The sequence below is a fragment of the Colias croceus genome, chromosome 4 (assembly GCF_905220415.1).
Source record: "Colias croceus chromosome 4, ilColCroc2.1".
Taxonomy (NCBI): Eukaryota; Metazoa; Arthropoda; class Insecta; order Lepidoptera; family Pieridae; genus Colias; species Colias croceus.
This window is the reverse complement of record NC_059540.1, coordinates 11,191,071-11,218,346: the sequence shown is the minus strand read 5'-3', so window position 1 is coordinate 11,218,346 and position 27,276 is coordinate 11,191,071. Positions and strand designations below refer to the sequence as shown.

Sequence of the window (27,276 nt, the reverse complement as noted above, 5' to 3'; positions counted from 1 at the left end):
TATTATTTAGTAGTTTCTTTTCAAGCATTTATTTTATTTTGTATTTGACAGTGACAACTACATGCTACATTGACGTATTGGCCACCAGAGTCAGACGCCAATTCTGACACTTGACAGTTAAGTCTGATAGCGGCAGTACACATGGGGCCAAGGCGTTGGGCCAACGTTTTGGGAAAAAATGAAGGATATCAAGATTCCTGTTCACACATTGGCGTACTGATCATTCTGCATTGGCGCTTCAAAGGTGGACGTAGTCCGTAGAAGTTCTTGCAGCGTACTCTGCCGTCTGCGATGATACCATTTTCCAATCTCTATTTTCCTTTTTTTTATTTCTGTATAAATGAAACATTATTAAAAAATATGTTTAGATTTTTTCAAATGTTTAAAATGTGTACATTTTACATTTAATTTAATTTTAACTACCTATAAAACGAAACTTTAATGATTACGGACGGATGTATTGATTGGTGATATTTGATAATATTATTTATGTAATAAAGCAAATTTTGATCAAAATCATGCTCATTGTATATTGTTATTTAATTTTTAAGAACAAGTAACTGTTTCATACTATTTTACTCATTTTTAATATATTCATTTTTTTATCGCAAATGTATGAAAGTGAGTTAATAATATAATACTTAAATAGAAAATAAAACATCTAATTTATTGAGTCATATGGTTTTTATTTTTGTGTAGTTCATGCAGTGGATTCCAAATTATTCCTTCATGTCGATACAATTCTACGAATTGTAAAACCTCATTGCTTGTCCACATCGGCGCCGCCATCGCTATCGGAACATGGAAACGTAAATTTCATTGACGCGCAACGATACTGTCTCCACTGACGAGTAACAATAAACTGAACAAGACACCAACGTGTGAACGCTGTTTGCGGAGCGCGCCAAGATCCTTTGAAGTGTGCACAAAAAACCGACAACATTCGGTTGGCCTGCCAATATTGGCGCCAACTAGGTTAATGAAGCCAACATACCGCCAAGTAGCTCTCTACACGTTGGCCCAACCCATTGGCCCAACACGTTGGCCCCATGTGTACTGCCACCATGAAAGGCAGCTGAAAGGTGAATCCTACACACGCCCGCCACAGAGCAAGTAATATAGTACCGCCCGCCAGCCCGCTTCGCAAAGGACTGCGGTTTTTAGTGCCGAGTATTTGTTATCAGATATATAAATTGTTAATAAGGCGTCTGGCCATCGCATAATACCAGTCTCGCGTACGCCGACTAACGGGCAGGAAGTATCAGTGCGGTTACAGTTACAAAATTCCTCTCATCCATTAACAAGGTGAGATCTTATAGAGTTCAATCAGCCGATCATCATTTTTGTGGTGCAATACATGTTAAATGATGAACCATTTGATTGAAATAGTTATCAATTAATATCAATTATTATTTAATTGAAAAACATGTGTTTAAATTCCGATGAAGGTTATGTGTAATAGTTTGCGATTTTCAGATATAAAATATTATGGAGGATCTAAGTTTCGTCCCAAATCTCCCGAATGGGCCCCTAGATGCGTATAGAAATAGAGCTTCATTTGACTGGAAACGACTTAAATTGGCTCTTGAGGGGGATATTGATCTACTCAGACTTAAGGTATGAAAATGGTATCATATTATTTAATGATAAGCTAATTTATTTTTATTGAGTTTGTAGTGTTACTTTTTTAAGAATAATTTCATATTATTTCACAATTTGCAATAGTTTTGATAAAAAAATATAAACAGTGAAAATATTTAAAAGCTCTGTGTGACCTTGTCATGGGCATCAGGTGATATTTTAAAATATTAAACTTGTTTTATTCTTCACGTCTATGAATAGAAGTTTGATTGTATTCTATAAGAATTGAAATGCTTACACTAATATTTGTATAATTATTTACAAAATGAGAATATTATTGAAATTAAAATTATTTAATTCATTGTTGATTGAATCTACATAGTAAAAATGTACTTCTTTTAATGTAAATACTGAACTGTAAACTATATTTTATAAATAAAGTTAAATTTAAATTAAACAAAAAAGTTAAATAAAGTAAAAAAAAAAGTTAAATAAGTAAGTAAAAAAAATTAAAAAAAAAGTTAAATTAAATTTATGTTAGGAAAATGTATCTTATATGACTGAAAAAATACATGATTTATTTATTTATCAGTAGCTCATTTTTCTGAGTAATATTTTATTTCGTTTTTATCCTCGGTCGTCCCCGGCAGTGGGTGGACTAGTTTATATTATTTAGTATAAAAAATGACTTTAAGTAACAAATTATTTATGGATTTATTTTTACGGCTGCAATTATTATTCTTTTTCAATTTAAAGAATGATGATTGTCAATCAATCCTCAATGAAGACTTATAATAACTGACAGTCTTGTTTACGGATTAGTTATGAAATTATAGAAATGGGTGACAATAATTGGATTTAACATTCATAATTTTTTCACATAATAATATCATATCAATATGTTTCATTGTAGTGTGTACCTATGTTCTGTACGTTAAATCTTAATAATTTATTTGCTGTGTCCCACACAAATAATAGACAATAACACAAATAATGGACAATACTTTGAACTCTCACCCTCTATTCTTTATATTTATTTGAAAAAAATGTTAAAATAAGTTATTGTTTGTTATGTCCTTAATTAATGCTATTCCAAATTTCATTGAAATTGGTGCTCTAGCAGTGAAAGCGTAACAGACACACAGACTTTTGCATATATGTATTATGCACTGTTAAACTAAATTGTGTGATACTTAAATTTTATGAACACAATCTCAACTTTTAAAAATTTAACCATAATTTCATATAAGTTTACTTTTTGAAACATATGTACATATGTGTGGAAATAATAATCCACTTGTGATTTTTTTAAACACGTTCAACGCGGGCGAATCCAGGCCTAGCAACTAGTATCACATAAAAGGTAGGAAGTAAAACCGATATGGATAAGTAGACATCAACAAACGGCCATTGACAGTTAACGACGCTGTATAATTTATCTATTCGTAAAACTATCGCGTAGGTATTACGTCATTTTATATTATATTCTAGACTCTAGAGTTCTAACACAAGATTATTGATACGGGTATGAATTTTAAGACAACCAAATATTTTTTTCTGGCGACCAAATATTTGATCAATTTAATCAGTATGAAATGTTAAAGGTGACATTTTAAAAGTTAGTTTATTTGAAACTTTATCATAATTCGCGCACCCTCTTTATCTTTCTGTATAATATCTACTAATTCCTTCTAAAAAATTGAATAGACTTTGAAACAGTTTTCACCTTTGTACATATAAGTTTTTGGGTAATAATATTTGTATTGGCGTAATTAAAACGCTAACAAAGTCATTTATTAAGATTACTTCAAAAACAAAAGATTAACTTTCTTGACCCTAATAGAATGATTGCAGGTTTTCGAAGTAAAAAAAAGAAAAAAAAAAGTATTCGCTTGCAGTACTGTTCTACTATAAAGTTTTGATAGATTTTTATATATTTTCTTCATCGAATATAGTTACGGTTTCCGCTGTTTTTTTATGTTTTATGACCGTGATAAATGTTTAGGACTGTAACTAAACGATCTGATAGACTGATTTTGAATTTTCATCTCATTGCAAACGATATGAGAATTAGAGTGATTATATTTGTGCGGTTTCTTTACCATTTTTTTCTAAAGTAGGTTGTAACTTATGATTGATGACTATGACTAGATATTTAAATGTCTTGACCACAATATACATTTTGGTTCCAACTTTACCAGCGGCTTCGCCCACGTTTTCAAAGAAAAACTCGCATAGTTCCCGTTCCCGTTGGATTTCCGGGATAAAACCTATCCTATGTGTTAATTCAAGTTACCCTCTAAATGTGTGCTAAATTTCATTGTGAAGAGAAACAAACACACACACATCCTCACAAACTTTCGCATTTATAATATTATTAGTAGGATTAATCGGTCTTGACTCTTGAGAAGTGTCTATATTATGTTTCTACTAAATTGTAAATCGCCTTATCTGACGTAGTTTTTTACTGTTTATCAGCTCGTATCAGACAGTACCTACGTAGTTCATAGGGGGCGTATTACGAAATTTAAGTGAGATTGAATAACGTTTAAACGATGATAATTGATAACATATAAAGGGCCATCGTAGCCATACCCTTGGCAACCGAACGTCGTCTTGACCTTTCCAAATAAAACTTAAATCATCTTATTTGTTCCATTCTGGGCAGCTTTTGGGAACTAGCAAATACAATAGGATTAAATGGAAATACAGGAAGTCTACTCTACGTATCTCTAATCTCTATGACAAATAAATACAATAGACAATTGTCAGATGCCTAAAATTTGGCAGTAAGGCAGCAGGCAGGCAGGTCATCCAGGCAATCTGGTAGACATATTAGATTTGGTATAGTTAAACAATATTGCTACGTGCTCGTTAAAACGTATTATTTACTAGCTGTTCCCCGCGGTTTCACCCGCATTGCTCCGCTCCTGTTGGTCTTAGCGTGATGATATATTATAGCCTATAGCCTTCCTCGATAAATGGGCTATCTAACACCGAAAGAATTTTTCAAATCGGACCAGTAGTTCCCGAGATTAGCGCGTTCAAACAAACAAACTCTTCAGCTTTATAATATTATTGATTATGAGACACCCAGGCATGTAGGTAAATAACACCCACACTGTTGATTGGCAATTATTTTCCCGTTTGAGACTGTTGACGGTAATGTTTGCCCTATGTGGGCTAACCACGGTATTACATGAAATCAATGCGTGACTATGTGTCAATAATAAGGATAGTGATATAATACAGTTAATCTTCCTCTATGGTTTTACCTATATTACTGTAAAGTTTCATCCAAATGTCCAGTAATTTTTTCGTGACAGAGTAACAAATATACATCCAGCTTGGAAAAACTTGCATTTACAATATTAGTAAGACATATTAATGATGAACAGGTCATTTTTAATATTAAATGTGTATTTAATGTTGCACCTTATGTCCTTGGAAAGCCAAGCATATATGTTATGAATACATAGCATTTACCATGTTTTGTTATCTTTATTTTAATGGGACTTAATCATTGCTGGACATTGTTTACCTCAAAATGGCATGATAAAATACGGTCTATTTGTAGAGTATTTGTGTAGGAATACACATGCACTCTATATGACTTTTATTATTTAGCACCATTTTCACAATAGTTACTATAAGTATAACATGTAATTTATCTAATAGTCACTACAAAATGCATCGCATTTGGATCTGGGGAATAACTAGTATCACAACTATTATTTAGGGGCGAAATAAACGTTCCGACTTATGATAAAAGTATACATATAATGCACATATGATATCATCTCATCATTTATCATTGTATTACTTCAGGCTCAAAATTTTACTAGCTAATAAAGCTCTTATATTGACTAACCAGAGTACATAGTGTCTAGTATAAGATCAAGTGTGATAACTAACGGGATGGTAGATCGCCGTCACATTGCGACAAGTTTATTGCGGTCACCCATAAAAATGTCAAAGAAGCTGTAGGAGCGATCTCTTAGGGCGGCCGTACACGGACCGCTTCAAGCAGTTGAGACTGACCGACCGCGACTGCTTGAAGCCGTGACCGCGCGGTGAACTAAAGACATTCATTCACATTCGTACACGGACTGATCGAGCCGTCGCGACCGCTTCAAGCCGTCAACTGCGCGGTTTGCAGCGATAGCTCGAGCAGTTAACGACCGAGCGTCGTGTACGTCGCTCAGCCGTTAGCTGCTCGAGCAGTCCGTGTACGGGCGGCCTTAGTAGGCTCATGGTAGACGTATCGTATTATTTTCACTCGATAATATAAATGTGTCAAAGAAATTGATACCCTAAAGTAGTTGGGGCACACATGTTTCGGTGGAAAATGTAAGAATTTTATTGAAAGTGAACGTCGATCCCGCTTTAGGGCGTCAGTTCGGTGCGAAGAAACAGCAAAAAGTAGTAGTTTCTCTTTCCAAAAATGATGTAGAATGTATTACAACAAATAATGATTACAGATCACTAGTTAGGTCGTTCTCATTTAAGAATTATTGTTATTTGCACGGTATTATGATTTACGATTTGTATCCACGATTATAATATTTTGATTTTTCAGACGTTGTTACATAAGTAGATAAATCCGACGTTACTTCATCGGTAGTATTTAGTGCAGACAGTTTAATTATCAGTCCATCAACTATTAAATAATTTAATATGGCCCAAGGCTATCATAATATGGCCGTTAGTAGGTTATCTATGCGCTTTCTTATCCATACAACCGTGACGTGCATTCTTCACTTTTTCATTTGTTTACATGCATATTTCCTTTATTTTGATTGCAAATTAAAGTGCGTAAGGTGAGTTAACTCTGGTTCTTATTGGAATAAGTCAATAAGTACTTACGTACGTACGTACGTACGTATCGAGATAAGAATTAAGAAGTTTAAGTATCGAAATTAATATGAATGATATTGAAATTGAATATATAGTTTGATACTTACCTAAAAAAATCCTCTGCATAAATCATGCTACAAATGTAGCCACACAATATATGGTAGAGTAATATTAACATCTTAAAGTGCTACATGGTACGGACAATGCAATGAAAATATTTAACTCATTACCTAGAGCCATATCCCTAGTTGGATGTTTTGGATAATTCCATAAAGAACTTCTTACTACCACAGAATACTTTACAGTACCAACATTACGTAGGTACCCACACCTTACTAACATTACGTACGAAAGATTAACTGTAACATTGCTCTTGTAATCACGTTTCGATTGACCTATGCAGCTGTCACAACACCTTCGAAAGATTAACTGTATCATTGCTCTTGTTTCGATTGACCCACACTGTCACTTCTATTTAACCTTTTGTTCACAGTACAAAATATGGCACACGCTGGAGAACGATCCGCTCTTCGCTCCCAACCCAGTGACGCCGCCCGTGGAAGAACAGAAGAGAATCACACAGCTGCAACTACAGAAGATAAACCAGTACAAATTTTTGAGCAACGAGATGTTCAACGCCAGTTATGGGAAACGGGTAAGATAATGTATAATCTATACTAATATTACAAAGCTGAAGAGTTTGTTTGTTTGAACACGCCAATCTCAGGAACTACTGGTCCGATTTGAAAAATTCTTTCGGTGTTAGATAGCCCATTCATCGAGGGAGGCTATAGGCTATATATCATCACACTAAGACCAACAGGAGTTGACCACTGCGGGTAAAACCGCAGGGCACAGCTAGTATTTAATAATTGCTTAGAAGCAGTAGCTAGTTTTTATCTCTAAGAAGCATTAGTGTTTTTACCTCTATTTGCGACCAAATGCAGTAAAAAGTGTGCCTAAATAGAGATTACGAACATGAATCGCGTCATACGAAGATTAATAGTCGTTTATAATATTTTTTTCTTCAGGTTCTTAGTTCCTATCTTCTTTTTGGTTTTTTATTAAAATTCGCAACGCAATTGTCATGAAGATATCACTGCTTAAATACTTTGAACTTTAAATCAGCTACGTTCAAAAAGCAGCATTAGCTTTACCTCACACTTCACACAGGCAATTTAGCAACACTTTTGTATTTGCATAAATAAACGCGATAAGATATCATAAAAATACAATTCAAACGGTATTAGTTAGTCATTTCGGTGTACGTAGATGATTAAGACATTGGTTCGTGAAATTCGAACTAAATGGAAATTAAAGGAAATAGCGTGATACGATACAATCAGTAATCATTCATCATTTATTAGTTGTAATTAGCCGGTCAGTTAAACCCCTATTAGTATTCTTATTGAAATAACAGGCAAACATTTTTGTACTTCAAATAAATTATTTTGAAGGTATATAAATGTAATCTTTCTGATTCTTTAGGCATAAGAGGCTTTAATTGAAATAGATTGTAATGTTTAACAATACAATCGTTAATATCATATTAAGAAATAATAATTAATTGATGCATTATCTCTTACATTTGGCACTACTAAAACGTCCTAACTTTTAACCTTCATAAAAACAAATAGCATGGCAAAGGGTGATTCAGGTAACCCAAGAGCTGCTCTACCTCTGCGCCACCGCTTGAAAATCTTTCCTGTGTCAATCTGTACTTCTATATTCTACAGCCTCCTTTATTTATTTCAAGCTGCCCTGGCCAACATTATTCTGCCATATTTTGTATTTTTGTGTAACAAAAACGTTAAAAAATTAGCAAAATTGTTCGAGACGTACTCGAGTTTTAGGCATAGAACATTTATTGATTCATTTTTATTTATACATAAATACTTCTTCTATCAACAGACGCGAACACTAATGACAATCAACGAAGCGGTCCAGTCCCTCGCGCCCAGTGTTTCCGTCAAAATGGCGATAGGCATATATCTCTTCTCGAACGCTCTGCTTTCCCTGGGCACGGAGAGACACTTGAAGTTCTACGAAGCTACGATTAAGGATAGAAAGGTATTGATTATTGGATTTGTATCCATGGAATGAATTATGCTTGATCATATTTAAAACAAAAAAAAAACCGGCCGAATTGATAACCTTCTCCTTTTTTTGAAGTCTGTTAAAAATAGAAGGAATATGTTTCACCGTATCCCTAATAAATACATTGATGTATTTTTCATACTGTTGGAAAAACTATGATACGTGGCAATAACAAACATACGTTCCTTGTTTATTTCCTTCTAAATTGCAACGGGTAAGTAATGTAAAATTCCATATATAATGACGTCAATGCTGACTTTGTGATTTGCGTAAATCAAAGCTGTAAAAAAAAGAATACGAAACATTTATTAATTTTAAAGTAATTAATTAGGAGCACTAATAAATTTTAATTATAAATAATTAATAAAAAAGTTTTAATACCTTGAATTTTATTTCCATTTCTGTTAATTAATTCGTTCGTTTTATTTAATTTATGAAATAAGTAAAAAAATGAAACATGAATCGGGATTCGAAACTGCGTCTTTATCCTTCCTTAGATACCTTAATCAAAAGGTATGTTTCTGTTGTATTGTTCTATGTATCAGAAAAAAACAATTGCATGTAATGCTGAATACTACGCAACCAAGATCCTCGATAAGTTCGTGCTCACGGGAACTTGAATATGATGATAAATTTCGTAATCAAGAACTGGCTGTATTTTATAATTTTCATAAATCCTTGCAAATTATATACATACGTCTAGTGTTCCGCATGTGGTGAACAAGAACAAAACGACTTAAAAAAAGTATTTCATTTTTTTTTTCAAAAAATTCTATAGGAAAATATGTGTCGGGGATTTTATATGTATATTTTAGTTTGGAGATGAGTATTTGCCAAAGGTAGACAAATTTCAACAAAAAATCACCTTCGATCACGAGGCGGGATTCGAACCCGCGTCTTCCGCCATCCCGAATCCCGCCTAGTGATCGATTTTTTCTATTCTTTAATAATTTATATATCGCCGTCCCCGGAGAATAAAATGATAATCGCCATTACCATAGTTTTATTGTTATGCGATATTTGAAGCCTACGTAGCTTAATACATCTATACAATTTTTTTTGTATTTTTTCTCCGGTTATCCACAAAGTTATAGGATATTACAATTGTATTCACTGCTTTTTCCCAGAACATATTCGTACTAGAAAAAAAGATAGTAATATGATAGTGAAAAAGTTTCTTCACTCTTTATGTGGTAATAACTTTTACAATAATATTCTCGGAAAAAAGAAACGGCGAAATAATGACGAACGCCTATTATCATTTTATTCTCGTAAAAATATGTTTTGGCGCCATTCGTATGATCATGTACATTATGATCACGATGTAGATCAAGAAGACTGATTTTAATTATTTTTTAGTGTCTTCATTTTTTATGTAATAATAGTTGATTACTCTAATATTGTTTTAAAAAAAAACCCAGAATAAAAGTTCATTGGATATTATCCATTAATGCATATGTCCAATATAAACGAGAATAAAATGATAAGTGTGTATTAGTAAATTTACATTTCAGTCAAATGCTACTAACTTTTTAAATTTTAATTATCTTCAGTTCTCTTAAAATTATTAAAAATATTTTGAAACATAATAAAAGGTTAAAAAATTAGCTACCACTGAGCCTTTTTTATATCTCTACGTCTATTGCTTTGCGAGTTATAGACAATTATCGGTTTTTTATTTCTCCTGAAAAGTTGTGTTTTTGCTGTTATCATTTTATTCTCCGGGGACGGCGATATGTGTTACCGGAAATGTATGTAATCCGTCATTGTATACAATTCCTAGGAAATGTAAACAATTCCTAAAATCGTACGGAAATGTGTGAAATAAATTATTTTATACACATTTCCTAGGAAATCTATACATTTCCTAAATAGCTATCGGAAATGTAAAACATTTAAGATATTGATATGTCGTAGGCAAGTTGTATATAATCTGGCCGTTTACAAACGGTCGGCATTTTGTAGTAACTATGCCGATAATTCGTAATCAGAAATTTTTGGTTTGGATAAGGGGGTGGGTTAGGTTAGGTTCGTGTTTTTTAAAACTACACAGAAACACGAAGTGGGGCTCCGTCGGCTCGCGACCGTCTTTTTGTAGAATTTTGGAAAAAGACGAATTTTCGGCATATTAAAACAGCTAGCCGTAATGTAATACGGCGGATTGTACAATCCGACTGCGCCAAATATACGCGAGGACAGCGGGACGAGGGGACTGATTACTTGCAAAATGAAAATTTGATTTTATAAGAATAAATATAAGTTGATTTTGTGATATTTACGTTAAAAGTTAGATAGTTGATTTTTAAAATGTCAATTAGTAAGATGAACATAATATTATTACAATTTTACGGTACCTATGACTGTTACCCGATTGTATTAATAAGAGCTAGTTATAATAAAAAAATAACAACGTGTTTTATTACAGAAAGCATTTCCTAATACGATATAGGAATTGTATACAATTCCTAGGAAGATTATACATTTCCTAGGATATGCATGCATTAAATAGTTTTTTAAACAATATTTTATACATTTCCTAAATGGTATCGGAATTGTACACATTTCCTAGGAATTGTATACAATTCCTTGATTTCATACATTTCCGGTAACATATATAAAGCATTCAACCAAAATATCAAATTAAAAAAAAATCCCCTTTTCAAGATCCTCGCAAGCTTCGCGCTCACGGAGATAGCGCACGGTTCGGACGCGCGACTCATGCGCACCACAGCAACGTACGACGCGCACGCGCGCGAGTTCGTCATACACACGCCCGACTTCGAGGCCGCTAAATGCTGGGTTGGTAATCTAGGTAAAACTTTGTGTGAATTTTATCATTTTTTTTCGGAATGCTTGTTTTTTTGCAGTGAAACTTCTTTAGAGTTAAATTTCAAGGTTGCGTCATGGTTATACCGTCACGTCACGGAGAAGGCGATGATTTTGGTATCTTTGCATTTTGTCAAAGAAGTTTCACTTCTGACACGCTCTTTTTTTTGTTGGCTGTACGCTATGGTCGATTTTGTGACTGATGCTTTTATTTAAGGCGAATGTTATTCCTGAGATGAGCTTTTGACTGAGACTCTATGCATAATATTTTCTAAATTAATTTTGCTAATAACATTACGACTGAACTCACTAAAAATATATTTTCAATCAAGTGTAAATAGTTTTGACATTGCTAAAAATAAACTTATTCCGAAAGTGTTTGCCTACTCAACTTTTCTGAACATTATAACAGCGAAATGATACATTGTAAGTATGTCCAATAAATGGTCATAAATAAAGTAATTTTTTTATGGGTTTTGTATTATTTTTATCATTTAATATAGGCTCAATTAGTGCAAGCTAACCTTTTGTTTTTCTTCCGCATTAATATCCAAAAGTAGTACACAATTTTTCCACTTTTACGTCACGTTATTTTTACTAGTTTTGCCCCGTGGTTTCACCTTATTTTTCACTCTGCTTCAGATGTATTTATTTAGAACTATTAATTTGATGCTGTGGTATAACCGTGAAAGTTTTTGTTTTATAAACAAACATGGATTGCCGTCTTGTTTGCTGAAAATGTTTCTAACGTTTTATTTATTTTGATTTTTTATTATTACATCTTTGTTGAAAAGGGAATTCCTCGTTTATATACATTAAATGTGTCACAACTACTCTTACTTTTTATGTTATGTTAATTCAATATTATTGATTTATTTGATATTTCTATATTTAAATCAGCCGAATCAATTTACTAGACCTAGAGTATGTGAAAATGTTCATACTTCACAGACTTTTAAGGCATATACTCATAGACACATAACATTAGTGCGATGGCACTGTAGTACCTAACTATGATACAATATCAAACAAAGAGTACCATGTTTTATATTTGTAAATATATTAAACATTTAAGCTTGATCTCGTTCACGTAGTCAGAGATAACTATCAGAGGGTCTAAGATTACTGGTTATCTATTTATTTATTTTATTACTGTGGGACCGCGTCGCTGTCTTCATTAAAACAGCCTTAAGTATTGAACAAAAACTCCCTTTTATGTATATTTCCTTAAATCAAACGCTAAGATGACACACTGACAATGAATATTACTCTTCGTGTGAACAAAAAAAAAATGAAGGTAGGTCGTAAACAAGTACTGCAAAGACGTGAATATTTTTTAAAACAATTTTAAACAAAAAAGGGTTTTAATTAAATTAATTACTTTAGTTATAAAAATACATATTTATTTTTAATTCGGAATTTTTTTACATCGCCTGCAAAAGTCCAAGGTTATTTAAAATGTTATCAGCTATAATCGGAGTCACACTTTTCTATTTAATATAAAATCGATAAATTTATATAAAAGTTGTAAAGATTTACGATTGATAAGGATTACTTGAATTACTTAATAATTATATTGCCTAGTACCGCATGGATTCAGCCGCGAAAACTTTATAAGTAGCTTTCCGCTCGCGGCTTCGCCCGCGTTTTCAAAGAAAAATCCGCGTAGTTCCCGTACTCGTGAGATTTCCGGGATACAACCTATCCTATGTGTTTATCCAAGTTAACCTCTACGTGTGTGCTAAATTTAATTGTAATCAGTTCAGTAGTATTTGCGTGAAAGAGTAACAAACACACACATACACATCCTCACAAACTTTCGCATTTATAATATTAGTATGTAAGATAATAGTCGTTGCAAATTTTTTGTCGTTCAGAAATTAGAATTTTTTTTCTGGTTGATTGTTTCAAAGAGCCCTTAAACTTATAATTATTATCTGCTTATAATATTGGGTTATAAATAAATTTTAGTTGTAATATAAAACTTAATCTTTAATATAGATATTAATCTTATATATTAAAGATTAATTTAAAATTTAAAATGTATGAAAATAAATATTTATTCAAATTATGTGCATCTTAATTGTGTGAACGCATTTTCTAAACTTTGACTTTTAAAAACGCGGTTTCATCCGCGTGGCTCCGCTCCTGTTGGTCTTAGCGTGATGATATATATTATATAGCCTATATATAGCCTTCCTCGATGAATGGGCTATCTAACGCCGAAAGAATTTTTCAAATCGGACCAGTAGTTCTTGAGATTAGCGCGTTCAAACAAACAAACTCTTCAGCTTTATAATATTAGTATAGATTAATTCATTATTATCTTTAAGTATTTTTCTTCCTATATAGATAAAAAAATAGTTTCCGATCAATCACATAATAAACGATATAATATTCGTTACAATAGAATACATTACTAATGTAAACGCACGATACACATTTTATTAACCGACTTCAAAAAAAAGGAGGAGGTTATCAATTCGGCCGGTATGTTTTTTTTATGTATGTACACCGATTACTCCGAGGTTTCTGAACCGATTTACGTGATTCTTTTTTTGTTTGATGCGGGATGGTGTCGAATTGGTCCCATAAAAATTTTATTCGGATAGGCCCAGTAGTTTTTATTTTATGAGCATTTTTGTCTGTATTTGTAAATGTTGCAAGTGCAAGTTTGAAGTCGGTTGTTTTTAACGCAGTTATTGACTTGTTTTCTAATCTTTAATACCTGTAGCTGCTTATCAAATCGTTTTGTTTAACTGCAAATACTCGAACTTTACGCTCTGATTAATATCAGTGTACCAGGGGTCACCAAATAAATTATTGACAATCGTTTTTGAAGTGAAACTTTTTTATCGGGGTTGTAAAAAAAAATAGTGTAACATTTTTCGTTACGCGTGACATTTTTCCGTTACGCGCCATCTTTTTCTTATCCCTACCACGCGTGATTCGACGTATTTCTGTAAAGTTGCATATAGTTAATTATTTTCTGAAAAATAAGGTCATAAAGAAGTTTCACTTCTTACGTGTGTACACTAGTACACACACACACATTTTTAACTTTATTCTAGTTAGAGCCTGCGGTTTTACTCGTGTAGATATCCGGATAAGGCAGCTCTCTCATGTTTATAGTGTGTTAAAGAAATACAATGATATGTCTACAATTAATATAATCAAGATTCTTCAATACTAAAGTACAGAAGAAGTATAGATAAATACTACTATCCATACTATATTATACTACTATACTATAAAGCTGAAGAGCTGTTGTCTGTTTGTTTATTCTCAGAACCTAAGGCGATTGGTAATAATATTTAATTGTTCGAATGCCCATTTTTCTAGGCTACTATAGGTATATGTATTACTAGCTTCCGCCCGCGACTCCGTCCGCGCGGAAAAATTAAGATTTATTTTTTTTCTACGTATTTTTCCGGGAAAAAAAGTATCCCATTTTATGCCCAGGATAATAAAGTATAATTATACCAAGTTTCATCGAAATTGAACCGTTAGTTTTCACGTGATGCCTGAACATACAGACAGACAGACAGACAGACAAAAATTGTTTTAATCACACATTTGGGTCTGGTATCGATCCAGTAACACCCCCTGGTATTTATTTTTTCAATATTTTCAATGTACAGAATTGACCCTTCTACAGATTTATTATATGTACCTATAGACTATATCATCAGGCTAAGACCTATAAGGAGCGTGAGTGGACCAATACTGGTAAAACCCTGGGGCACAGCTAGTAAATAATACGCATACATAGAACTAAAATATCCTAATAAGTTTAAGCAAGGTACGCAATTTGGTGACCTCTGATGTAGACAGTTGCTAATAGCGACACGGCCGCGGCCTCGAGTTTCGGCTCAGTTACACTAACGCATTGTTGTTTGTTTCATAGACCGCATAGTATAGGGCCATGTTCAAGGAAAATCTATTGCTAATTTAAGATAAACAGTCGATACTTTGAGGTTTTAGCCTGTTGGTTAAGTTAAACCGAAGAAGTAACATTCTTCTTGTTCTTTATATTTTATACACATATTTTTTGAAGTGAAACTTTTTTTAGGCGCGTTGAGAGTAAAATTTCAATTATCATCAATCGTCATGACAATACCGTCACGTCATGGAGTAAGGCGACGAATTTGGTATCTTTGACACCTCCCAAAGAAGTTACATTTCTGACACGTGTGCTCGCCACACACGCTCTTATTTTTTGTTATTAAAATTATTTTACGTTGATTTTTTTGTTGATATTCTATAGACATTATAGTAATTGACCCGGATTTAGTAACAAAGATTGAAAACAGATCATCGTTTATATCACTATTTATATAATACTAGCGGTCCGCCCCGGCTTCGCCCGGGGTACATAACGGGCGAAACAAAGAGCCTATTTTCTTTCTCAGGGTCTAAAGATTGTCTGTGCCAAATTTCATAAAAATCGGTTGAGAGGTTTAAGCGGGAAAGCGTGACAGACAGACAGACCGACAGAGTAGAGTTACTTTCGCATTTATAATATTACTAGTAGGGATTTTACACGAGTGTCCGTTAATTCGTAGCATGCTTCAGCGAAAAATATCGTGGGAATGAAATATTTCTTGATTTGTGCAATTTTTTATCGTCGGTTATATTGTCTATTGTGTTTTAGTTTCTGGTTTCGACTGATGAATAAAATTATATAAAACAAAATATTTTTAATCTTAAAATTCCATAACTTTAAGCGACTTGTTTTTTTTTTTAAGTGTTAAAACTGCTCATTTTTATATACGGATATGAGTAATTATCGTTAAAATTATTAATTTGAAAAAGGTTATTTATATAGGTTTATTTAAAGAATTCAACTCAGGGACATACCTACTTTTACGATAAGTATTTTTGTATTGTAATTTTTTATACAAAAAATAATATTCAAAATATAAATAAATAAAAATACAGTCCGTAAAATTCCATTCTGTCCTTTTATTTCAAAATAAATTTGTACAAGTAAATATTCGAAAAGTAAAACTTTCTGGTGTAGTACCTAAAGTTCATCTTTCATTTTCCTCTTTGTTTTGAATTTCTGATCAATCCCTATGAAGCATTATTGTTATGGTCAATAATAATAAACAACCATTTTCCTTTCCGTATGTGCTTAACGTTTAAAGATTTTTCTAATCTCAGTCAAACGTTTATCCTTATTTATTAACATAAACATAATATGATATACATATATTATAGATGGTTGTTAAGTATAATTACTTGTTTTAACGGCATAGCTATTAAAAATTGATCCCACCCAGCAACATCTTAGTTCTTTGGCATAGGTGTTGTTAGCGTTGAAAGTCCAGTTTTTTTCTCTCCAGTACTGATAAGCCAACACTAGGCTTTTTTCATCAATTATAATTACATTTTTCATCCATCTATAAGGGCCGCCTTGAGCAGTTGTCTGGCGATATGACAGAAATGCCCAACTGCAAAATCTGAAAAAAAAAATCAATTATAACATCATGTACCACTTATTTCCAGGCAGAACCTGCACGCACACATTACTATTCGCGCAATTAGTGATGCCAGACGGTACGAATCATGGTTTGCACGGGTTCCTCGTACCCATCCGTGACCCGAAGACACTGGAAGTGTATCCTGGACTGATCGTGGGCGATATGGGCGAGAAGATTGGCGTCAATGGCATTGATAATGGGTGAGGATTTTGGAATATAGTTTATGGAGTAGGATTAACAGTGTGTGGAAGTTTGGTTTAGATTAAAACTTGATTCCGGCTGCGTAGTCAAAAGAAATAACCACAATAATGAAATGTTTCACCGCGTGAATAAGTACCTCTCTATAGGAGGCAAGAGATTGCCATAAGGTACTTTTTAGCGCGGTTCCTCAAGCCACCATATCATAAAATCGCTCAGGTTTGACGATTAAAGACGAAAAAAATCACTTCCGCATTCATAATAAGTAGTCAATATAAAAATATTCGTAAAGATATTTTACTCGTTCTGTTAATGAGATAATTATTTAATTTTCATGTGATTTCGACAATAAACTATCTTTGAGTATTAGACAGTAGACACCCTCTCCAAGGTATCGAATAAATTCATACGGTTTATCTAAATTCAGACGAACAAACTTTTTATATTGGTAAGTAATGTATAAAATCATTATTTTTAACAGTACAGGCAAAACGTATTGGAAATCTGTTTTATAAATACCCTAGTTATCATTTAGTCATTTACACATCTTCCAATAACCCAAAGTTTCCGATTGATGTAATAATGCTTTGGAAATGAGTCACAAAAGATTTACGAAAATTACAAACAACTTGAACTTGTTGATAATATACACAATACACACATAATAGTCGAATAATATCAGTGCGAAAGATAGTGTCCACGGGCATCGTATGACTAACCCGATAAGATAAGAATTATAGGAATTATTGTCCAAGGTGCATTTCGCGCCAAAAGAATTCCCGCCATAGTTAGAATTGTGACGTCATAGTAGGCATAGTTCTTGTATTGTGTTTTCTGCATACTATGTATCATATTAGACGTTATTGCTTTTATATAACGAGTAATATTAACAAAAAAAAAACTATCAAATATTGCTACAAGAAAAGATACACTAATTAATCATTATTAACAGTTTGATAAAGTTTTGTCTTAATCTCTTTTTATTATAAGATATTTATTATATATTTGTAGAAACTTTATCAATCAAAGCAATAGAATCATTCATAAATTCCACTTTTATCTTCTTTAATATATTTTAAGAATGTATTAATAATATAATAAGTGTTGCCACAATGACTTATTATAATATCACATTTCTTTCACAAAATTTATTTTGAAAGTGATACAAATCAACTGTTTATATACAATAGGTCATTTTTTTTATTTATAAAAGTACTCACCATTTTTATCTTATCCTTAATAATGATAGTTGAAATTGCTGTTTACCTTTTTGTTAGTTCATACATTGCCAGCAGGACTGCCTTTCATCAATTCTTTATTTCAGAACATGTGAAAATATCATCTTTTTTTTTCAGTCTTAACAAATGGTCAATAACTACTGTCCAGTGTCAAAAGACTATAATTAATAGATGTTTAAATAGCCTACCTTCAAATTTAACAACAATATTTCAATAGCTCTGCCTGTACATGAATTGTACGTACTACGTGTATAGTTAAACAGCATAATACGTATCTTCAGGATGTTTAATGAATAAATATTAATAAGAAACAATAAATGTTAAAATAGGTAAATATTTCAATTTCTTCTTCAGATTCATAATGTTCAACAAATACCGGATACCGCGGGAGAACCTGCTCAACCGAACAGCTGATGTGACAGAAGATGGCGTGTATGAAAGTTCCTTCTCAGAACCTTCTAGAATACTTGGTGCTGCACTGGAAAATCTTTCAGCTGGTGAGTGAAGAATGTATGAATGTAGATATAGGGTAGTGTTATGAGTAAAAAGGTGTAGATAGGTTATTAATGCTTCGGGAGTGGCACATAAGTTGTCTCTTTTCCGCACACGATAGTTGAATCATGTCATCTCACTTTGACGTCGAATCGTGTGGGCCGGTTTTGATGATCGTTGTTTTGGTCATTCGAATGTGTTGTGTTGATAATGTAGTAGGTAGTGGTTATAGATTGAAAAAAGTTGTGAAATGCGTAATATTGCGTATATGTACCGCTTCAGTAAAAAAATTAAGACTAAAAGTTGTAACGACAGTTTTGCCTCTATCTGTAGGCCGAGCGGCGCGCGCGTGTTTCTCTGTCTGTCTCTCTCTCTCGTAACTAATTAATCAAGAAAAACTTCAATCGAGTGTCCCTTGACACCTCTCAAGTTTTATTTTTTACTAGCTTTCCACCCGCGGCATCGCCCGCGCAGTCAAAGAAAAACCGCATAGTTCCCGTTCCCGTGGGATTTCCGGGATAAAACGTATCCTATGTCCTTTCTCGGGTATTAAAATATCTCTACACCTAATTTCATGCAAATTGGTTCAGTAGTTAAGGCGTGATTGAGTAGCAGACAGAAAAAAAAAAAAAAAAAGTTTATTTCTCACATTGGTTACATCAAATAAGTACACATTTCGATTACATATAAATAAGTGTGAGACTGGTGCCTAAACTAGGTAATAAAAATTACCTGTATTTTAGGTCACCAGGAGACAGAGTTACTTTCGCATTTATAATATTAGTATGGATTTTTGTACTAATTAGTAATACAATTGCAGGTCGTATCGGCATAATGCAAGAGAGCTGCCACTCGATATCGAGCGTGGTGGCCATCGCGGTGCGCTACGCGGCGACGCGCACGCAGTTCGGCGAGCGGGACAACGAGACGCCGCTGCTCGAGTACGAGCTGCATGTCAGTCGGTTTGTGTGCTGTGCGGAGTGACAGACAGACAAACTAGATATCGAGCGTGGTGGCCATCGCGGTGCGCTACGCGGCGACGCGCACGCAGTTCGGCGAGCGGGACAACGAGACGCCGCTGCTCGAGTACGAGCTGCATGTCAGTCGGTTTGTGTGCTGTGCGGAGTGACAGACAGACAAACTCGATGTCGAGCGTGGTGGTTGATAACTCAGGCCGGAACCACAGACACAATAGAAATCTATTGTGTCGTGGACCGATCGGGCCGCTTGGGGCTCAATGGTTAAAGAAGTCTAACGGATTAAATATATGTTTGATTTTCAGTTTTGAACATGTCTGTCAAAATTCTGTTTCCTCAGCCTTTTTCCGCCCACTATTGAACATAAACCTAAGGCATACACCATCGAGCTCGGTCTTCAGCTTTTCTCAGCCATTTGGTACCAACAAACCAGTCAAAATCTTAGTACAAAGAAATTAAAGCTTACGCAAAATCAAACTTATTAGCATTAAGATGTATTCACAAAACGTACCAAAAGTTATTGATTTTAACGGCCTAAGGTCAATATACCAAACGGAACCTTTTACGGATGAAATAAAGTCGGATTTAAAAAATATCAAAACTCCACACACTGTACCAATTTCCCATACACAAATAACTAACCTATACCAATTATTTCAGCAATGGCGTCTATTCGGCTATGTCGCCGCGGCAGTCGTGTTCCGGCTGTACCTGCAGAACTTCACACAGACGTATCTCAAGATAGTGGAGAAGTCGAACACTGGACATAGAGTTGATAACTTGGTGAGTTCATTTATGTTCAAGTACTTAAAACTTTTTTTTTCTTTAGAGCAGATCCCACAATTATGTCTTGGAGATTGAAATTCATGATTTGCTTAGAAACATAGGTCAATTTTTTGGCTGTATGAAATTTATGTGGTAAAATTATAAATTTATGCATTTTTTAGTTCTGTATAGAAACTTTTCACAGAAATTGTAGTGCCTAATTGTTGCTTGTACTTCTGAAGTAAATCTTGTTGAATAACCGTTTACCACACTCATTGTTCGTTTCCCAATTAGGCATAATACAGCTCATAAACTAGCATACATTATTTCCAGAGCGAAGCAGTGTCAGAAATTCACGCAATGGTATCATGCAGTAAGCCATTACTGACCTGGACTGTGTTAGAAGCGGCACAGCAGTGTCGGGAGGCGTGCGGGGGCCACGGGTATTTGAAGGTGAGATATTTAATAACTCAGGCCCCGGAACCACAGACACAATAGAAAATCTATTGTGTCTGGGACCGATCGGGCCGCTTATGGGGCTCAATGGGTTAAGATAGAAAAAAAGGTCAAGGGCGAGTCGGACTCGCAACAATAAGGTGGAATATTGCTTATAAAAGCAAATGCAAATATTTTGTAGGTAATAGTTATTTGTGCAATATTTTGTTTAATAATTAAACGAACAGCGCTTATTTCCATCCTAGAATGATTCAATCTGGTGCTTATTATTATAAAAACACATTTTTATTCCCATACACAAATAAGCTTATTAAGAGGAAATTCGTGCGAAATTAAAATGTCTAATCAATAATCATGCTTTCCTGAAGCGATGCTTATAATCCTGCGGTCCTAAAAAAAGATCGAGAAGATGATGATAATGACAATAATAATAATTTATATAACAGGTGGCAAATCTAGGTGACATACGAAGCAACCACGAGCCCACAGTCACATACGAGGGCGATAACAACGTGCTCTCACAGCAAACAGGCAATTGGCTACTGAAGCAGTATGAAGCAGTACTATCCGGTCATAGTGTGGACTCGCCGCTTGGAACAGTGTCGTTTTTGAAGGAGTTCCGAACTATATTGGGACAGACCTTCGACTGTAAGAGCACGGGAGAACTGAAGAATTCGAAATGTGAGTAGGGGAAAATGGGTCTTATTGTATAGTGTATTAGGGTGATAACATACTCTTTTAGTATACAGGTATATAGCCGCTTGGCATCACCATACCGACACTACTGTGTTTCTGAAAGAAGATATAATATATTAGGATTTAATAGTAGACATATGATTATTAAACTGGAACTTAAAATAAAAATTATTGTTGTTCTTATAGATCGGTATTTAAATAATGTTTGACATCGCATTGATTATTTAAAATCTATACATATAATAAATCTGTAGAAGGGTCAATTCTGTACATTGAAAATATTGAAAAAATAAATAGCAGGGGGTGTTACTGGATCGATACCAAACCCAAATATGTGATTAAAAAAATTTTTGTCTGTCTGTCTGTCTGTCTGTCTGTCTGTCTGTATGTGAAGGCATCACGTGAAAACTAGCGGTTCGATTTCGATGAAACTTGGTATAATTATACCTTATTATCCTGGGCGTAAAATAGGATACTTATTATCCTGGAAAAATACGTAGAAAAAAAATAATCTTAATTTTTCAGTTTTATCCATAGACGTTGTTCCATAGAACCGCGAACACACTTTGCGTATTATTATAGGCCTAGCCGTATTTGGGTCCAATAGATATTTATAAGATGTTATTGTCAGAGGTACTCAAAATGGATAAATAAACCATCCACGCGAAGACCGACATCCGCGCGGTCGGAGTCGCGGGCGGAAGCTAGTATATAATAATTTATAAAAATGTTTACCTTCCAGTCATAATATCCACATACAAGTGGCTAATCTGCTGGATCCTAAAGTACACGCACGAGAAGAACGAAGCAGAACTAGCGAAGGGGCTCACCAAAGTACAAGCGAGGAATCGTAGCCAAGTATACCGGTGGAGGACATTAACCAGGGTCTACGCGGAATACCTGGCTCTGGTCTACTGCCTGGAAGCCATAGAGAAACTAGAGAAGACCCTCGTCCCAGTGCTAGAAAGACTCTTCTGTCTCTACGGTCTATGGGCTTTGGATAAGCACTTAGTGGAGATGTACCAGGGAGGGTTTTCGAAAGGAGAGGACTTGGCCAAACTTCTCCGGACGGCCATCTTGGAATTGTGTGGAGATTTGAAGGGAGAGATTGTCAGTGTGGTGGATGCGCTTGCGCCTACTGATTTCGTGCTGAATTCCGTTTTGGGGAGGAGCGATGGAAAGGTTCGTTTACTTTTATTTAGATACTTGCTGTGCCGCGCGGTTTCACCCGCGTGGCTCCGCTCCTGTTAGTCTTAGCGTGATAATATATAGCCTATATTACTCGTGGATAATGTAGCTTTCGAATGGCGAAAAAATTTTTAAAATCGGTCCAGTAGTTTATGAGCCTATTCATTACAATCAAACAAACAAAGTTTTCCTCTTTATAATATTAGTGTAGATTAAATATGTTGCACACAATACAATATATTTAGTATTTTGCAAAAACTGTACCATAATATTCATTATAATTTAAAATAATTCAATGTTGCAAATATTCTATGGAAAAGGTGCTTATCCTATGATAATAATTACATAATAGTGACGTAATTATTTCAATGTTAAGTATTGTTCTGACCCATCTTTTTAAGCATTTAGTACGGGAGCTAGCAACGTTTAAAAAAAAGTCATTTTAGTATAGTTGGGTTTTTGATATACTGTTTCTCTTGCTATTTCGGTTAGAGTCCGGGCTGTCTGGCTGGCCGTAGTGGTTGCGTTTATTAGTGCGCATCTTATCTGCACAGGAAAATATCCTCAATTTAAAGTCATTTTTTAACGCGTAATTTTTAATCTTTTGCCTTTAGATAGATCCATCGGACATAAATTTTTTATTGCAAGACGTTTTTTTCGTTGTAAAATAGGTGCCATACGCAATTTTTATTTCAAAATAACTAAAATGTCATCGAAATAAGTGAAATTACATCAACATGAGTCCGCTTAAAAGGTAAGTAATAACTTTATTATTTATATTATATTATCCTTTTTTAATACTTATATTGAATAATTAGTAAACTAATATTTTTAATAGATGGTTTCATATTTATTACACTTTTGGGTATAAATATGAATTTGATGATATTTGTATTTTCTAGTGTTTGATTTTACGCGAGTATTATACATTTTGAAATTAAAGACTTGGGAAAATAATACAATGAATAAATCGCGTTTAAAATCCGTTAAAAAGTATTTAATTTCTTGATGATATTTGGTTTTTATCAAGTTTACATTAACGTCCTATTTGAGGTTCGTTGGGAAAAAGGAGGCAATATGGTAGATTGTTGAAAAAAAACTGTAAATAGTAAAATGAATATTATATATAGTATAAGTAACACAGTGATTACTTATCCTTCACTGGGACTCATGTTGATGGAATTTCACTTATTTCGATGATATTTTATCATTATTTTGAAATAAAAATTGCGTCTGGCACCTATTTAACAACGAAAAAAACGTCTTGCAATAAAAAATGTATGTCTAATGGATCTATCTAAAGGCAAACGATTAAAAATTACGCGTTAAAAAATGACTTTAAATTAAGGATATTTTCCTGTGCAGATAAGATGCGCACTAATAAACGCAACCACTACGGCCAGCCAGACAGCCCGGACTGTAACCGAAATAGCAAGAGGAACAGCATATCAAAGAACCAACTATACTAAAATGCTCACTTGTCAACGTTGCTACCTCCTAGAATATAACAACAGACCATAGAGTATCTTATTACTGAATTGTGTTTTCTACTCTTAATCATATTAATATATACATTTTATTATTACAGTTATACCAGAACCTCCAAAAAGCATTCTTCAGTCACCCAGGAGCGTTTGAACGCGCCAAGTGGTGGCGGGATGTGGTCTCCAAGTTATAAGTCCGATACACGAATACCGACCGTCGGTGTATGTATTATAGTTCAATATCGCTTGCGGGAATCCTGAAGGTACATGATCTTTCGTTTGACGTCTTTTTTGGTGAAACTTTGAGATTGGTGAAGAAATAAAGTACAACTATTTCGTAGCTTATGACATTTCCTAGTTAGTTTATTATTTATAAAACTGTCGAGTCTTTTAAATTGAATTTAGAGGTATAGAATCATACATCTTACAATTTGATTTTTTTTTGGGTTACACTAAATTAATTTGCGCACAGAGAATTTGAGTAATGGTTGTTTTTTGACAAAATTATTTGTGGTTAAAAAAATATGCGTGTGTAAAATATGTATGGCGCCCGTCCGTTGAAAGATCGACTTTATGAATATTCCATATATTTATAATATTTTTTATATGGCCAGTAAATACTTTAGGATTCCACGCAAGTGTAGAGGGAATATACCAAATTTTAGCTGCCATTGTTGACAGACCGTTTAGACAAGTTTTTTTTTAAGTTTAAGTGTTTTTTTAATTTATCTGTATTTTAGATATTTTTCCTTTTTTCTGCATTTGCAGTGATTTTTTTAGATTTTTTTTTTGTATTGTTGCAATGTAATGTCGTTCCAAGTATAAGCATTTGTTATATTATCGTTTAAATGTATTCTGTATGTGAGGAATGTTATGTAAATATCATTGGGCGATAATTTTTTTGCAATTGAAGTAAATTCTGAAAATAATTTGAGTACATTATTGGGGAAGCCAAGAAATCGTTAAAAAAACAATATTGAAAGGGCTAGAATTTTTTTTTTCTTCTGTAAAATATAATAGATGTGTCCATTTCTTCATATTAATAAATTTAATAATGTGACATGTGTCTCAAAACTGTAATAACAAATAATGATAGTATTTGGCTATAATAATAAATGATTGGTGTACTTAACTCCCCTTTAGATTGATCCACTTCTCTCATTAAAAATGAAATACATTAGTTTTGAGTATATGCGAGGACGATTTGACATCTTAATTAATGTTTTCCAAATTTATACTTTTGTCTCAAAATAGCGTAAGTTAACAAACACAAAAAGTTCATATTTTTGTATTATTTGTATTACAGTCCGTGCCAATAAAAGACCGCTATTAAATAAATGATCGCGTTGTCTCTGTTACACATAGGTGGATTATATGACTGTCTCTCTCGCACTTATGGAACGGTTTATGAATGTGTTCGTTTTTTTATTGGCACGGATTATAACTTAGATGTAGATGTTTTTATTAATGACAACAGTGATTTCACGAATACACCTCATTAGGTTAACAACTATTCCTTTTTTTATTATTTTAAGTAATAAATTCTAAATAATAATAAATTTATATTAAAATATTTATTTTCCTATCTACTGGATAAGATTTTTTTTTATTTGTAATTTAATCAAATTAAATTTAATAAATTCCATTACTATTATAATAAAAAATTATGTATTGCATGTTAAAAAATATTGTTATCAAGTGTCAATGTATTTGATTGATTTGTGTATTATGAATTTGCATAATCTGTTTGTATTTTTACGGAAAGTTCTAGTACATACATATTTTATTCGATTATTTATGTATGTATAGATTGTATTGATGTTTTAATGGTAATAAATAATAATACGAGACATAAAACCCAGTACATTGTATTTTCAATATGTCTTAACTCGTGTACCTTGTTTTTAAAGTTCAAATATAGTTTTTCGTGCTTTAAAATTTGAGATTTATACAGTATTTGTTTATAGAAAGCTAAACACTGTAAATTTGTCCATTCACTTAATTCGTCTAGCAATAGTTACTAGATTTGGTGTTAAAATAGGTGTTAGAAAATATTGTACAGGGTACCAACATATTCAAGATTCAATATTATTATGAGAATATACTATTTTAAAGTAAATATACGGATTTCTATACAATTGTTTTTAAATGTCGCATTTACTGTTCGTTAATTTATTTATCCTATATCATACAGTTTTTAAACATCATTTCAGTATTTTGTTCGATTCTCGTGATTTATAAAATGATTTATTTTTATATTATTTTAAATATTTAAATGTAAATTATAATTATGAATAATATTTACCACGTCTAAGTGCCTTCCTCTTATGATTGTAATAAAATAATTTTATTGAGTTGTTCATGTATTGTTACGTGCTGTAGATGTAAGATCATGATTGTTTAATGAATAGCAGTGACCCTGTTGAATTTAATAAATGTGTAAAATAACATTTGTTTTTTATTTTTTTCTTTTTTCACAATCCTAGGGGGTTACCATGGTGTTTTTCTGGAAATAGGACATAGAATAGGTAGGAAATAAAGAGAGATAAGACCAGCTTTACCGTATATCGTAACACATCTTACAGCAATGTTAAAATCGATTATGATGTGCATGTGTTCTTGATTCATTCCAAGACTTCGAAAGATAACGCTAATATATATTTTGCTTGCAATAGAAAAAATCAAGTATTTCTATAAATTTTGTTATTAGAATATACACGCTACATCACAGCCAAGTATAATCAAAATCCGTTCCGTGGTATTTTGTGCAACAAAGATACATAAAAACTTTCGCAAGTATAGACAAGATTGTTGTGTCAGCGTTACCATACCTCGAGGAAACGACTAAATCGATTTATATGCAACGTTGATAAAAGCGAGAGGCATTAATTGACACCTATTTTTTGTATCATAACAAGGCTAAACAACAAAAAAA

The 27,276-nt window shown here is 33.3% G+C and overlaps 1 protein-coding gene across 2 annotated transcripts; it reads left to right on the top strand.

The window, feature by feature from the left end:
* Positions 1-1,140: 1,140 nt before the first annotated feature.
* Positions 1,141-25,801, top strand: LOC123690829 (peroxisomal acyl-coenzyme A oxidase 3). 2 transcript variants are annotated; one of them, XM_045634906.1, is made up of 13 exons: positions 1,141-1,305; positions 1,477-1,617; positions 6,932-7,093; positions 8,350-8,508; positions 11,200-11,347; positions 16,873-17,047; positions 18,638-18,780; positions 19,596-19,729; positions 20,413-20,535; positions 20,851-20,970; positions 21,420-21,654; positions 22,412-22,851; positions 24,446-25,801. In XM_045634906.1, exons 2-13 carry the CDS (start codon positions 1,489-1,491, stop codon positions 24,533-24,535), a joined length of 2,058 nt encoding a protein of 685 aa, XP_045490862.1. In that variant the 5' UTR covers positions 1,141-1,305; positions 1,477-1,488; the 3' UTR covers positions 24,536-25,801. The 2 variants fall into 2 exon arrangements, with proteins under 2 accessions (XP_045490862.1, XP_045490861.1); XM_045634905.1 differs by lacking the exons at positions 1,141-1,305; positions 1,477-1,617; positions 6,932-7,093 and adding an exon at positions 19,788-19,874 and having other exon boundaries at positions 8,355-8,508; positions 19,596-19,642.
* The last annotated feature ends 1,475 nt before the right edge of the window (positions 25,802-27,276 follow it).